Source organism: Aulonocara sp. 'chitande type north' Nkhata Bay, linkage group LG12 (genome assembly GCF_057382095.1).
Source record: "Aulonocara sp. 'chitande type north' Nkhata Bay isolate Kocher_YH1m ecotype deep benthic linkage group LG12, A_spYH_male_GT1.1, whole genome shotgun sequence".
Lineage (NCBI taxonomy): Eukaryota > Metazoa > Chordata > Actinopteri > Cichliformes > Cichlidae > Aulonocara > Aulonocara sp. 'chitande type north' Nkhata Bay.
The window spans coordinates 33,421,032-33,435,939 of record NC_141355.1 but is presented as its reverse complement, the minus strand read 5'-3'; the positions used below and the strand labels follow the sequence as shown (position 1 = coordinate 33,435,939).

The 14,908-nt window shown below is 37.8% G+C and overlaps 1 protein-coding gene across 3 annotated transcripts in view; it reads left to right on the top strand.

The window, feature by feature from the left end:
- Positions 1-14,908, top strand: part of ksr2 (kinase suppressor of ras 2) — a 126,147-nt gene that overhangs the window by 30,384 nt on the left and 80,855 nt on the right. For all 3 annotated transcript variants that reach the window (XM_086315223.1, XM_086315224.1, XM_086315222.1), the window contains one exon: positions 1,239-1,740. In XM_086315223.1, coding sequence (XP_086171349.1) covers positions 1,239-1,740 — 502 coding nt within the window. The remainder of the gene's footprint in view (positions 1-1,238; positions 1,741-14,908) is intronic.

Here is a 14,908-nt window from a genome sequence, read left to right as displayed (position 1 = left end):
AAAAAATGTAAGTATTTTTTGTTTTGCAGAGCAATGTTGCATTTTAGTTTTTCATGGGTAGTCTTTTACAAAGCTGTGAGAAACATGAACAGAATTCCATTTATTATTCCATGTAAAATATATTGCACACAGTACTATGCAAAAGTCATGAGTCACCCCTCAAACCTTTGTTTTTTCCATGGAGTTTTTAGTGATTTTTAAGAATGGTCTTAAGCTATAGTTATTCAGGGTTTTTTTTTTTTTGAAGATCTTTAAATTGGCTGTTTTTTTCACTCATTTTCAGCGAAGTTCTTGTACTTAAGTACACAAAAGTACATACAGTCATGTAAGGAAATAGGAAAAAATCCAGGAAAGCACAAGACCTGACAGAGTCATCAGTTCAGTGGCAACAGAATTTGAACACGTTAACTCAAATTGTTAGAGGTACAGAGCGAGTCAAGAAAGAGGTACAAGAGTGAGTGTCTACAGCCGTCTATAAACATGTTGGAGACTCTGTCATGGTTTGGGGCTGCGTTTCAGCCGGTGGTGTATTTAATGTTTTTTGGAATTATGAATGCGGAAAGTACATTCAGATTTTGAGCCAACATGCAGTACCTTCTGAACATGGCCTTAGAGCTGTTATATATCAGCTTTATTTTTCATCATAACAGTGATCCCAAACATACTGCCGAAGCAGTAAAAGCATACCTGGATAGAAATACACACAATGGAACATTATCAGACATGGATTGGCCTCTCCAGAGCCCAGAGCTCAACATTACTGAAGAAGTGTGAGAGTGGAGCAAAAAGCAGTCACCATCCACAGAAGAGCTTTGAATGTCCTTCAAGAAGCCTGGAGAACTATTCCTGAAGACTAACTGCTTAAGAGAGTTCAGGCTGGGTTGAAGAATGAACATGAAGCTTGTTTTATTTGTACAAACTCTGTTTTTGCCTTATATCTTTTGATGTTCGTTGTTGGATGAGTCAATGAATCACTGCACCTATTCCACTTTTTCCCAGCAAAAAATAAAGAATTGAGGGACGGCTCAAGACTTTCGTACAGTACTGTAGGTGGATATTGAATTGTAGACGGATATCTCCACACCTGGACAAACGAAACCAAAACTATTTGCATGAGTTGAAACCACTACGTGCAGCTAAAATATGTTATTTTGTTATTTTTGTAAAATTGTGAAAAATGTATTTTAGCAACATGTTACAACCAGATGTTTGTCTCTGTCTTTGTGGACTTTCAACAGGGAGCCAGACCAAACAGGACTGGTCCATTCAGTGGCCCACATCAGAATCTGGCAAAGAAAACACTCCGGTGTGCCAGCCAGAGGCCAGTCAGTGGATTCGGTTCCAGCTCTCTCAAAGCCCCAAAGTCCAGTCCAAGTACAACCAGCACATGTGCCACAGCCCACAGGCCCTGGCCCCCCCTTTGTATGCCGATCGACTCACTGTCGACAGCCCCTCTTCAGGGCTCTTCCCTCCCTTGGACTCTGGTCATCGCTCCCTGCCCCCATCACCCCGCCAGAGGCATTTTGGTCACACCCCTCCTCGGACTCATTTGGTGGTCAACACCATGACCCCACCTGGCACTCCTCCCATGCGGCGAAGGAATAAGGTGAAGGCCCCAGGAACACCACCTCCGCCAAGCCGCAAACTTATCCATCTTTTGCCAGGCTTCACCGCTCTGCACCGCAGCAAATCCCATGAGTTCCAGCTGGGGAACCGCTTGGATGACACACAGACACCAAAGTAAGTTTTGTGCTTCTCTGGATTTTTAATGGCAAATAGTGGCAGCCATTTTGGAGCACTGTGTGTGTTTTTGAGTGAATACAGAGGTTATTTTACTTCTAGGCTTCAGAAGTTGGTATTTACGTTTATCATTCCCAAACCATGGGAAAAAACAAATTAAATGTTATTAATGTATTCCAAAGTGTTTTTTTGGAATGTTTGCAAATGAGCCTCTATATGGAAGTTTTGGGCATTAGAACCAAGGATTAAATATCATTTAAAGAATTCTGTGACTAAACAATAAACAATTAAGGGCTGATTTATGTCAAGTTAATCCACTGAATGAAAGTATTATTAAATATATAATTTTTGCCTGTGACTTTACTTTAGACACTATAGTTTACCCTAATAAAAATAAGAAAGTAGCAGAAACAACATAAAGACAATAACAAAATGTAACCATCTGTGATTAAAACACAAATAGGCAATTCCTTTATGAGTTATTATTACCACATTTATGGAATGAATCACTGTATTTTTCGGACCATAAGGCGCACTGGATTAGAAGACACACTGTTTTCATACATAAGGCGCACCGCATTATAAGGCACATTAAGCGAAACAAAACAGTCAGATAAGTCAAATTTTACTCAACTCATTCTTCTTGCTCCCTCCACTTCCGTACCATTGATTCATTAATGTTGAATTCTCTCGCAGCTGCTATATTCCCATGTTGTTGCAGTATATTAATGACTAACCTCGTATTGTGGATGGATTATCTCACTTGTTCTCTTGACTGAAGTTTGGTCCGTTTACAGCATCCTGCCATGCGATTGCATTTGTTCCTGACCATCGGGAACCCTCACGTTAACTTTTATTGAGTGGAAAAAAGTTAGCATTATTCCTCCAGCTTCACTGTTTATGTTATGCTAACATAGCTGTGTGCGAGCGATCATGTAGCACATCATTATATACCAGCTAGTCCAATTTCAGTAACCCTACAAACATCACTGCTGTTTAGTTTTCTGTCTTCATGTATGTTGGAAGTGATAGCAGAGCTGTACGTTTTAATTTTTTCAGAAATCTCTCAGTCAGATCATGTTTAGGTGCACAGCAAAATCTCCAGTGTTAAATTAACACTGGAGAGTGTCTATATGGGTCCACACCTCTGAGTGTTAAATACAACACTGTTGAGTGTTAAATTAACACTTTTGACAGTGTTATATGTTTAAAAGTAACCTAGTCAGTTTTGAAGATTAGCAAAGACTAACACTGAGCAGTGCTGATTTTCTAACACTGGAAAATAACTCAAAATGTTAGAAATATTCCAGTGTTAGAAAATCAGCACTGCTCAGTGTTAGTCTTTGCTAATCTTCAAAACTGACTAGGTTACTTTTAAACATATAACACTGTCAAAAGTGTTAATTTAACACTCAACAGTGTTGTATTTAACACTCAGAGGTGTGGACCCATATAGACACTCTCCAGTGTTAATTTAACACTGGAGATTTTGCTGTATGGAAACTAGCGAGTTAACTTTCTGCTAACTTCTAACTCCGTTAAATTTAATAAATTCTGTTTTCATGGATGCCTGGATGTTAAACTTCATTGTTACACCTGGTAAAGCAGCAACACTGATCATTTTATTAAAGATGAAATAATTTAGACAGTATTTAACTCTCAGTGATGCCACTGCTCGTTTAACTTTGGGACCTGAAGCAGACTGAGTTTTGGACCCAGATTACTCTGCGAGGCTCTTGACTATGGAGCCGTAATGCTCCGACAATCCATCAAGCGGTGCAGCTTCGTAACTTCCCAAAGTCATACTAAAACATTTTTTGACAGAATGTGTACCACATAAAATCGGTTCGAGGTCTGTAAGCATAGAATTCATACATAAGGCTCACCGGATTATAAGGTGCACTGTCGATCTTTTGTTGTTGAGAAAATTAAAGGATTTTAAGTGCGCCTTATAGTGCGGAAAATACGGTAATTGAAACTTTTACACAACAGTTTTCAGCACAGCATGAAAAGAAGGGACTTTACACCTAGTATACACTTGCAGCTGGTGCACACTGCATTTTGGTGTTGTTTTGGTTTGTCATGCACTTCTTGATTTTTGTTACCTTCATGAAGCAATATGAGTCTATGACTTGCTTTGCTTTGTGTTGACTTCTTCTGCTGCTATTTTTTGTTTCCGAGTAGCAACACCTATCATTCAGGGGAAGAGTCCAGTGTGCCCTGTGCGCCAGTTTAAATGCTTATGAGGCTGTGGTGAAGTCACAGTTGGCGCATCCAAACCTATATACTAAGCTTACTAGTCAAAAACATATGGATTGCAGCTGTCTATCTTGAAAGTCTGACCAAGATCCTACATGTGTCATTATATGGCACCTGAAGTGTTTTCAGTATTTTTTTTTGTATGTTTGTCAGACTTAAATGTTTCAGATAATCAAACAAATGTAAATATTATACAAAGATAACACGAGTAAACACAAAATGCAGTTTCTAAATGAAGACGTTTATTTAGTAAGGGGGGAAATAAATCCAAACCTACATGGCCCTTTGTTTGCAAGAACTGACAATGAGTCTTTTACAGCGCTGTGGAGGAATTTTGGCCCACTCATCTTTGCAGAATTGCTGTAAATTATTGTATCTCTCATTTCTTCCTGAATTTCCTTTGACCCCGCCATAATGTCTGGCTTTTGAGTATCTTTTAGTCTACTTCACTTGGTCCTATTTCAATGATTTCTTGATTGTCAGATATAATTCACAGATACAAATGATATGGGTTTCAAAACTATATTATGCTGTTTTATAGACAGTCAAAATTTGAAGCTGTATGATACCATAGGAGATAAAAGAATTGATAATGTTGCATATTCACACATCTACTTAAACTGATAAAGGCAGAGGGGCAGTGTTACATCTAAGCCATTTAAAAGTATTTATTTTCACAAATGTGAAAACCTGTGATAGGGTTTTAGGGATTTAATCAGTACCAGGAGAGGAATGTTAATATTATATTTTGTTTGCAAGGCAGATGATGATGGATCAAATGCAGAATTAGGTAAGGCTTTGTTTTAATTTAGGTTTGAAGCTTCATGGCTTCTATTTCACCAAATTGTTTCAGTGTAAAAATGATCTCAGTGATAATAGTCTAAGGTAGCGGTGGTCAGTTAATTTCAGTTGAAGCCCTGCCTGAAGCAAACATTCAGAGATGCAGTCCTGTCCTCCCTCTGCTCTGTACTAAGTCTCAAAATGTAATTCATTCTGATCCAAGAAAGGAATGGCTTAGAAGGGAGGTTAGGACCATACCTTTCCTTTAGCAGTTTTACTGGAACTTAATCTTCCACCAGACCCCAATCAGATTAATTCCTGGGAGGACATCATTGCCTATAAAGGACCACCGGCCTGTCGGTAGAGATAAGGGGCCTTCGGGCTGAGTTCCTGACTGGCCTTCCCTATGTCTGGTGCTATGCTGATCAGATTTGGTCACAAACAGGGTCCACCACTGCTTGGTAATCAGGAACCAGAGTCTGCCTCAGGAGAGCTGCACTCATTTTGATAATACCATTAGATGACAGTGCCCCATCACTGCTACACTTGGTAAGTTAATATTTTAGAGCTGTCCTCTGCTTTTATGATGGCCATCTGGGTTATATGTGGTGTGGGCCTGGATGTACACAGGGCTACATCCACAATATCAGTGGGCATGGCTGTGTGTATGTGTGTATCTGCTTGGTGACGACTGGATCATAGCTCCAGTGAATAGGCTCAAACGGCATTAGAGAATTGATTACCGGTCCCAAAGCAGTGATAAACTGCAGGCTGTGAATTGAGCCACTCTAATCAATGGAAAATGTATGCCTGGAAATGTTGCAACTCATTGAGACAGGGCAGATTTGCTGGCTTCTCTGATAGCTTAGTACCTCTCCTAATACATCATAATTGGATGCAGAATGGTGCTGGCAAGCATCAGGTTGGTTTTTCGTCTCTGGCGTCTCTTGTTTCTTTTATGTCTGTGCAAGGAAGTAGTAGGTGTCAGTTTGTTTTTCTCTTCCTTGATGCAAAGGAGACTGAAGACTGAATCATACAGTTTGATTATTTCTTAAATGCTGCATCACGATTCGTCATGTGGTTTTTCACTTAAAGATTTGGGAAGATGAGAATCTTACAAATATTCCACCAGAGGGAAAAACCTTGATAAAAATACGTAAAATATCACACAAGTTTTTTTTGTTTTTTTTTAAGCTAAATAAAAAGCTTTTTGCTATGCTCTTTCCATACTTCCCACATTGCCCCCTGTTACTAGGATTTTAATAAGTGCATAGTGCTCCTTGGGTTCTCATTTTCTTGTGCTTAATTGCCTGGCAATGTGGCCAGGACGCAATAGGCAGGGATTACCCTCTGACCCCAAGAGACATTATTCTCCCTTCATCTTAATGAGATATGGGCTAATTTCTCATTATCTAATTTCTGATTATCACTGCACAAAGACAGTGCAGCTGAATGTGCAAGACTGCCCCCCCCATACTTTGTTGAAAGAAAACTCGAGTTTGGTTTTGACAGATACGATATGATAGATAAGGGGGGTTTCAATGTGTGAAAATGTGAAGAGTTCCTCTTGCTATCTTTTTTTAAATTTTTTATCTTGGATGCAATCAACTATAACCATTAACTCAGAGATAAAGATTTTAAAAAGGAGATAAAACATGGATATGAATGGAAAGTAATCATATTCGGCTTTCAGCATTTTTCCACTCATGTTCATGGTGTGTTGTCGTCATCACAGTGTGAAAGCAAAGTTATATTAATATCTGAGTGCTTTCAATTTCAAGATATGTTTAGTGTTATTCTTTTTTGGCATATATATCATCTAAAATCATTTAGAAATGTTTTTGCATTGTACACGTTCTCTAAAGTTGGCTTTCGAAGCATCTTCATATCCTTTCTAATGTATATTAGCCTCCATTTCCACGTTTTTTATTTTTTCACACGATAGGTTTGAGATACTGACATTTTTGCAATCATGGCTTGAAAATTGATTCCGAATGCTTTTTTTCATCGAAAAGCTCAGCAAATACTGTGGTCTGCTGGTGTGGACGCTCGTCTTCTGCTTGATAGCTTTGTCCTTCTTGGTTTAATGTGTTTGTCTGTGTGATAATGTGTTTTCCTTTCAGCTTGCAGTGAACCACAGGATGGTTTCTATCCCTCCATAGAAATAATGAGCAAATTGCCTCCTTACCGATGTGTATCTATGAATTCAAGAAACTCTCACCCTGGAATGAAACCGCTGCCAATTTTGCAAGTCATAATGCATGAGAGAGGGAAACTTTCTCCTTTTGGGGAAATTGGAGTCTTCTTTCTCACCACCTGTCAAGTGCTAGTCCAAATATATTCAGTCTTGTGTAGAAGTGATTTTGTCCTGTGTCTCTTGATGCAGATAGCTTGCTAGCTGCTCACTGCCTTTACTTGTAGGCGTTTTCAACTGGTAATAAGGTCATTTTTGGCAGCTTAAAAAACAGAAAGCTCTAAGGATGCTAATGAGGTGTCGATTCAAAGCAGAATTATTAGAAAACCAACTCATTAACATTATAGAGAATCGTTTTGCTAAGAGGTATGGCTCAACAGTGATATAAACATTACCTTCCAAGAAGAATTAAGGATGGAAAATAAGTGTTTTGCATTTTAACAGATTCAACACTTTTGCATTCCGCAGCTAATAGGCCATTAGATCAAAAAATGTGTGCCGTTCATGGACAAACAACAATGTTTAAATATGGCTGCAGCTGTTGTCTCCAAGAAGAGACTTTTGTTTTGCAAAAGGAAGCCACAAAATGAAAAAGTGTGTATCAAAAACAGGCAGATGTGTTAATGTGTAAATGATATCAAGCTAAATAGAAACACGTCTTAATTAAGGTAATAATTTCATTATGCAAATATAAGACTAGGGAGGCACTGCTCACAGACATTTAATAATTGTTCTGTGAATACAAAGAACTTCCTCCAACTACTAAAGCTTTTTTGAGAAAAAAAAGCCTTTATATTATTTATTTAAAAAAACAAACAAACAAGCACAAAAAACCCCCCAATTAAATGCTGCATTGAAAATGTTTAAAATACATCACTAAATTCAGTTCAAACCAGTCTTTTGGCATCATGCAGTGACGCTAAGATGACATTGTAGTTGCATTTAAATAAGTCTTTCCGATAAGTTGCACTTCATAAAAGCAATCAAATGGAACTCCCACACACTGTCTCGCTTACTGCTAGAGTATTAATTAAATTACGTTTCGGTCTGTCTGACCTTCAGTCAGGTGCCCAAAGATTTTGTATCAGATCTGCAGTGAAGCAAAAGCCCATGTTTCAAACTAATTTTGTCACAGTCTACGGCAGGGAGGTAACTGAGCGATCAAACTCTTTTCCAGGCACAGGGTAGAGAAAAGGACACAGATGTGGATTACTTCTTTGTATTTTCACCTGTATTGCTGCTTCGTTTGAATGAAAATTCAATTACTGTGGTGATTAAATACTAAAAAGTGACTTGCTCATGTTTTTCTTCTTCGAGGTTTTTTTAGTAAATGACAGATTATGAGACCTAAGAGTTGAATTGAAACCAGGGACTGGTTGAACAAATTAAAGTTTGAATATTTTAGGACTATGTATGTTTGATTTTTTTTCAGTATTTATCATAAAATAGGGGGTGCTGAGTGGTACCAGCAGCCCAAATAGACTGTATGTTACTCCCATTTGAGAAACACTGCTTTAATGGAAAATGAAGACACAATGAAAATCATGTAATGTCTCTTCACATCTTTGGAGACAGATGTTGAACAGATACCTTTTCTTCTTTTGTATCTACGGCTACGGCTCTGTTTTATCAGTGTAATGTACAAATAGATCTTCAGGCATGAATTTAACAAGTAGAATAATCATGACAGTTAATGCATGATAAGCATGGTACTTAAAAAGAAGTGACCTTTCTATTACCATGAAAAAGTTCAGATCTACATTGACATCATATTTAGCCCTAAAACATTTTTTGCATTTGTTTCACTTTTTGAAAACAGATATCTTAGTGAGCAAACCAAAACAGTTGTTCAAGCTGAAAACAATCGCCCGAAGCAAGAAGAGTTCAAGTAGATATATTAGTTTTACAGTAAACTCTCCTGTTTACAGCTTTTTTTTCTCTTCTATATTAATTTGTGATGACTACAAAGTAGCAAAACGTATTCCCTCTCCAATAATTAATGAGTTTATTCTTAGCATAAAAAAATATGCTGAGTCCAGGGATGGTGCCAAGTTTAGGGGAATTAGGGAAGTAATTAGTTTGAAATTTGTCGGAGTCATTCAGTGTACACTATGTACAACAGTGTACAATAAATATGCATATAGAGTAGAAGAATACAGTGCTAATATTAATTTTCATTTGTTATGCTGCTTTTTATCATCACGAGCAGATGTTTCCTTGCAAGTTTCTTGCTTTAGACATGACATAAATAAATAAATGATCAAAATACAAAATGAATTAACCTCCCAGCTAGATACATTACCAGTTTAAAAACTTTGGGACTTGTGTAAAATGTAAATAAAAACTGAACAATGCAATGATTTGCATATCTCATAAACCCATGTTCTATGTTCAAAAAAATAGTTTTGAAGATGTAAGGTCCTAATTTAAAGGAGCACACTTGGTTAAAAGATCAGAATGATAGGGAGATGCTAACCCATTTAGTCACTTAAAAATGTTAAAATCTATTCAAAAACACACTGGGAGCCAGTGTAAAAGGGCCAAAATATTGTATTGTTTGCCTGTGGCTGTCAGGAGTCGAGCTGCCACATTTTGAACAAACTGTGGACAAGAGGCTATTCCAATAAGCAAGGGTGGATGAAGTGAAGTAAGCAGAGGAGAGAAACTTCTTATCCTTCACAATTTATATTAAACAGCATTTCTTTGTTTTTCAAATGTGAAACAGCTGTGAAAAAGCAGCCTCACACCCTTGCAAGGATGTTTGGGAATTTTCCAGAGTGAAGTTCAGAAGGTCTGAATAGAGTACCCCTTCTGTTTTTCACTGATTCACATTTAAAAAATGTAACAGCATCCACAATTTTATGTCAGTGAGACAGTCCAGCAAGACATTTTGAAATCAATGGAAGTAACACATCTGCAAAAAGTTGGGTCATGGCCATATTTACACCTATGTAGCATCCTCTGTTCTTTCAGATTGTTTGAACATCTGGGATATGAAGAGACCAGTGGACTTTTGCGAAAGGAATATTATCCCATTCTTTACTGATAGAGAATTTTCACTGCTCAGTCCTGAGTCTTCTTTGCTGTATTTTTTGTTTTGTGATGTGCAAACAGTTTTAATTTGGTAAAAGGTTTGGACTGCAAGCAGACCATTTTAGCATGTGGACCCTTCCACTATTAAGCCATGCTGTTGTAATAGATGTAGTATGTGGTTTAGCATTGTCTTGCTGAAACATGCAAGACATATAGTATATGTTATGCAAGGCCTTCCCCCTACTATCTGGATTAAAGCATATGTTGCTGTAAAACCTGTATATAACTTTCAGCAGTGGTGATTTTTGGAAGAGCTCCTGAGCCTATCCACTGATTTCCATGACAGAACCGTGCCCATTTTTATGCAGTGCAGCCTGAGGGCCCCAATGTGTTGTTTGAGACGTATCGCTCTCTTCAAATTCAATATGTGCTAATATTTTTAATGAAAGAGTAAAATGTCTCAGTTTAAACATTTAATGTATTCCGTGTTCCTTTATGTTTAAAATATGAGTTTATGAGGTTTGTAAATCATTTCATTCTGTTTTTATTGACATTGTTCTTCATGCCCTAACTTCTTTTTTTTTTTTTTTTTAGCTTTGGGGTTGTAGAAACCATAATATGCTGCCTGTCTGTCAAATAATGTGTACTTGATGTCAACACATGCAGCTTGGAAACCCATTTTTCAAGACAGAATTTTCCACGGAGAGGGTTAAAGAGCACCGCTGTATCAATACAGTGGCAATATTACTGTTTGTTTTGCTGTGATAACTGAAATGACTCCTAGTGTTGCTGGTAAATTGCCATCAAACCACTGTTAACCTTACGTGACATGATTGAATATGTGCAGCATCAAAATCAATTTTAAATTACATATCAAAAAGAGTGGCTCACCAGAGGTTTCTGAATTTTCTTTTTCAATCGGCCTCGTCATGCACATATATCCTTGAGAGACAGACATAGATAATTACATTTTTCGTGTTAGCATACTTAACATCTTGTCAGCTAGGTAATCATTTTTAATGACTCCATCATTTGCCCCTTCATATACAAATCTGACTTTGAAATGTGAGAGCTGGTTTTTACAATCAGTTTCTACTGACCTGACTGAAAACACAGACTTCCACAAACATTGTAGGTGATGCTTACACACACATCTCAAGTGTTCTAATCACTATTTAATGTCTTTTACCTGGATCTTCTTGTTGTCACTGTTAAATTGAGACACCTAAATTGTTACCGCTATCAAATAATAATGATTTAAAGATAATATAGATTATATTTTATAGTATCTTTGCATTTATTACAAAGAGATACTGGATAAAAGGGGGAATGTGGGAAAATACCCTTTTTTGCCTTCAGAACTGCTCAGTTCTTTGTGACAGAGATTCAACAAGTCACAGTAAACAGTTCTCAGAGATTTTCATCCATACTGGTATGTTAACATCACAGAGTTGATTGATATGTTTTTGGCTGTGCATCCATGATGCCAGTCTCCTGTTTCCAAAGGTGTGTTGCTGCAGCAGACCCCACCCCCCGGCCCATGGACCGGTACCGGTCCGTGAATCATTTGGTACTGGGTCACGAGAGTTGAGGCTTCGGTGTGAAATTTATGGTTTTCAGGGTTTGTATCGTTATTTTGTTATCGTGTTTTATCGTTAACTCGGTTTCCTTGGGTCTTTTCCCGTGTGTTATGAATAAATCTTCTTTTTTTGGTAGTTTTACTTTGTTGCATTAATCCGTGACACCTTAAAGGCTGATCTGTGAAAATATTCTCGGACATAAAATGGTCTGTGGCGCAAAAGTGGTTGGGGACCGCTGCTTTACTGGACTGACATCTAGTGACTGTAGAGGCCATTTGACTACAGTAAACTAAATTGTCACTATTCAATATAGTGAAATGACTCAGAGATGATTTAAGCTTTGTGATGTGGTACATTGGTTGGGTCCACTGTGGTCATAAAATGATGGAACTGGTCTATAACAATATTCCTGAAGACTCTGGCATTTAACCAGTGTTCTGTTGGCATTAAGGGTCCCAAAGTGTGCCAAGAAAACATCTCCCACAACAATACTCCACCATCAGCAGCTTGAGCAAGGCAGGATAGATACACACACACAAATATTGAACCTACCATATGAATTTTGCAGCAGAAATTGAGACTCATCAATTTTTTCCCATGTGTATTGTCCAGTTTTGATTATTATGAATTGTAGCCTAGTTTCCTGCTGTTAGCTGAACTCATGTGATATTCTACTGCTGTAGCCCCATGTGTCGTGCATTCACAGATCCTCTTCTGCAAACCTTGGTTTTACATTAAGTGGCTAGTTGATTTGCTGTCGCCTACCTATCAGCTTGAAGCAGTTTGACCATTTCTCCCTAGTGTCTGGCATCAACAGACACATTTTTGCCCAGAGTACTGCTGCTCACTGGATGCTTTCGCTTTTTTAGACCATTCTCTGTAAACCCTAGAGATGGTTCAAGGATATCTGTCAAGGAGGAATTCTTTATACAGCCAGATCACACACACATCAAGCAAAATGCAATAAACAAGTGGTAAATATAGACCAAAAAACAACATTAATATTGAGAACATAATGAGTTATTCAAGTAACTTTGGAAGTTGGGACAAATGAGCTTTTGAGTCTGTCCTGTGCATTGGCATACAAGTATCTGCAACAAGGTGGAAGGAAAAGGTTTTTTTGTTTGTTTGTTTGTTTTTTGTTTTTTTATAAGGGTGCCTAGGAAAGCCAGAAACAATGGACCTTCTTCAAGGTGTCAGCCTTGTACAGATGAGGAAGATCATTCAGGTTCACATGTGCGATTTTACGATACATTGTAACTATATCTTGAAGTCTGTTTTTGTTCTTTAGGTTCAGCGACCAGTATGACAGTTGTGTGGACAAATCCCACAACCTCAGCGGCTTCTACTCAGCTACTGAGTAGCTACTCAGAGCAGCACGTCAAGCACACCACGTTCAAAGTAACTGAAATAAACCTCTTACCTATTCTGATACTTGATTTGAAGTTCAGGAGGTCGTTGTACCTAACAAAGTTTGTTGTCGAGTGTATGACCATGAGCTGTTATTAGAGCCTGACCTAAATTTCTGCTAAAATGTTATGTGAAGATCATTACAGTTTTGCTTGAGCTTTTTTAACCCTTGTGTGGTGTTCGTATTTTTGTTACTCAGCCAGTGTTCATGGGTCTGGTGGACCCGCTAGAGTTTTGGCTTTCCAAATTAACACTATCAAACAATTTTATGTTAAATTACTCAACAGATGTTTACTTCATCCCAATTACAAGACATATGAACAGCAAACATGGTTAACTTCTTCCCTTTACCTTTGTTAGATCACATTTATGAATTAATGTGCTTCTCGTTTTTCTTTTATATAAAATGTTATAAATAAATCAGTTATAATCAAGTGGAGTGAGTGGAAAGACACAACACATTTACACGTGAAAAAATAATTAATTGTTTAATTTTTCTTTTGACAAAAACTGAACACGGGTCTCACAGACCCGAACACCATACAAGGGTTAAAAGTCTTTTTCAGCTATTGAGTAAGTCGACTAAAGTATTTTGCTTCTACTGTATGAAGGTTTCAACAGTCTTGATGCCGATGTTTGAGCACTTTAATAGTGTTGTTTCAATCATTAAGGCCAGAACAGGAATTATTTTGGGTCCAAGAGCAAATGACTTATTCTTATTTATTCTTATTTATCTCCCTTACTGTTTGTGAAATACATATAAAAAGTTTCTGAGATTCTGTAAGAGTTCTTGGGTTCCTGCTCTGACAGGGTTTTTTTTTTTTGAAAAGATAGTGTCTTGGGAGCATTGAGAGAGACTTGAGAGATTACAAAACACTTTTAAAAATTAGTTTCTTACTTTTTGCCAAATTATGTTGGTTTTTTTTGTCTAGGGTTCTAATTATTCATGTCTGCAAATCCTTTGGTAAACAATGAAAGTACCAGTTGAGAGGAAAATACACTTTCTTACAAAACACCTCCTGAAAGAAATTGTTTATATCTCACCACGTAAATGTACGTGCTCGTGGAATACTTTTTTGAGAGTTCTTTGAGACTTGTTAATAGTTTTACTTAGAAAACATAAGTGTGCTGGATATCCAGGACCACTTAAACTTTAATTTCTATGCAGGAGTGCAACAGCAATTTCATTTTGCTTATGTAGCACCCTGTCTATCTCTCTTCCTCTCCTCACAGTTATTTTACAGCATCCCCCCTCTCCCTCTCTCCCCCCCTCTCCATGCCCTTTCAAAGCAGAGAGGCTCTTTGGGCTGGAGTGTCAATTAATGAACCTCGTTGTCTATGTTAATGAGTAGTAACATTCGTGCGTGGAAAAGGCCAAGTGAGTTGTTCGTCTGTCACAGTCCCACTTGGCGCGTCATACTAAGATCACTCTGGAAAGTGGGTGTGTTTGTTTTTTCCAATGTCTCTTGTCTTGCCAGTAGAAATGGTAATATCCTATAGTTAATGCCACCTTATGAGACTTCCACAGCTTTTTGAATGTTAAGCACTTTCTTATTGAATTGGATGTTTGCTAATAAATCACATGGTGCCGGGGGTTGGCATGATTCACCCTCTGCTTCTCTCAGGGTAATTCTACCATGCAACACTCAGGGGAAGCAAATTTGCATCCTTTCCATGACTAATTTAGCTGTTTGCTTTCACTGAACTGGTGTACACACCATATATTTCGCTCCCCTTTCCTTTCCCCTTTCGTTCTCTGTTTCCTTTTCTTTCTCTCTTCACCCCTTTCATTATGGTTCCCTTTTGAACCGCTGTCAATGTGTTATTTTTCAGCCATCCATAACATGTACCAATCCTGTCACAAAATAATGTTTTATTGGGTTGAGTTCTATCTGCAGTTCAAAGGAAACTG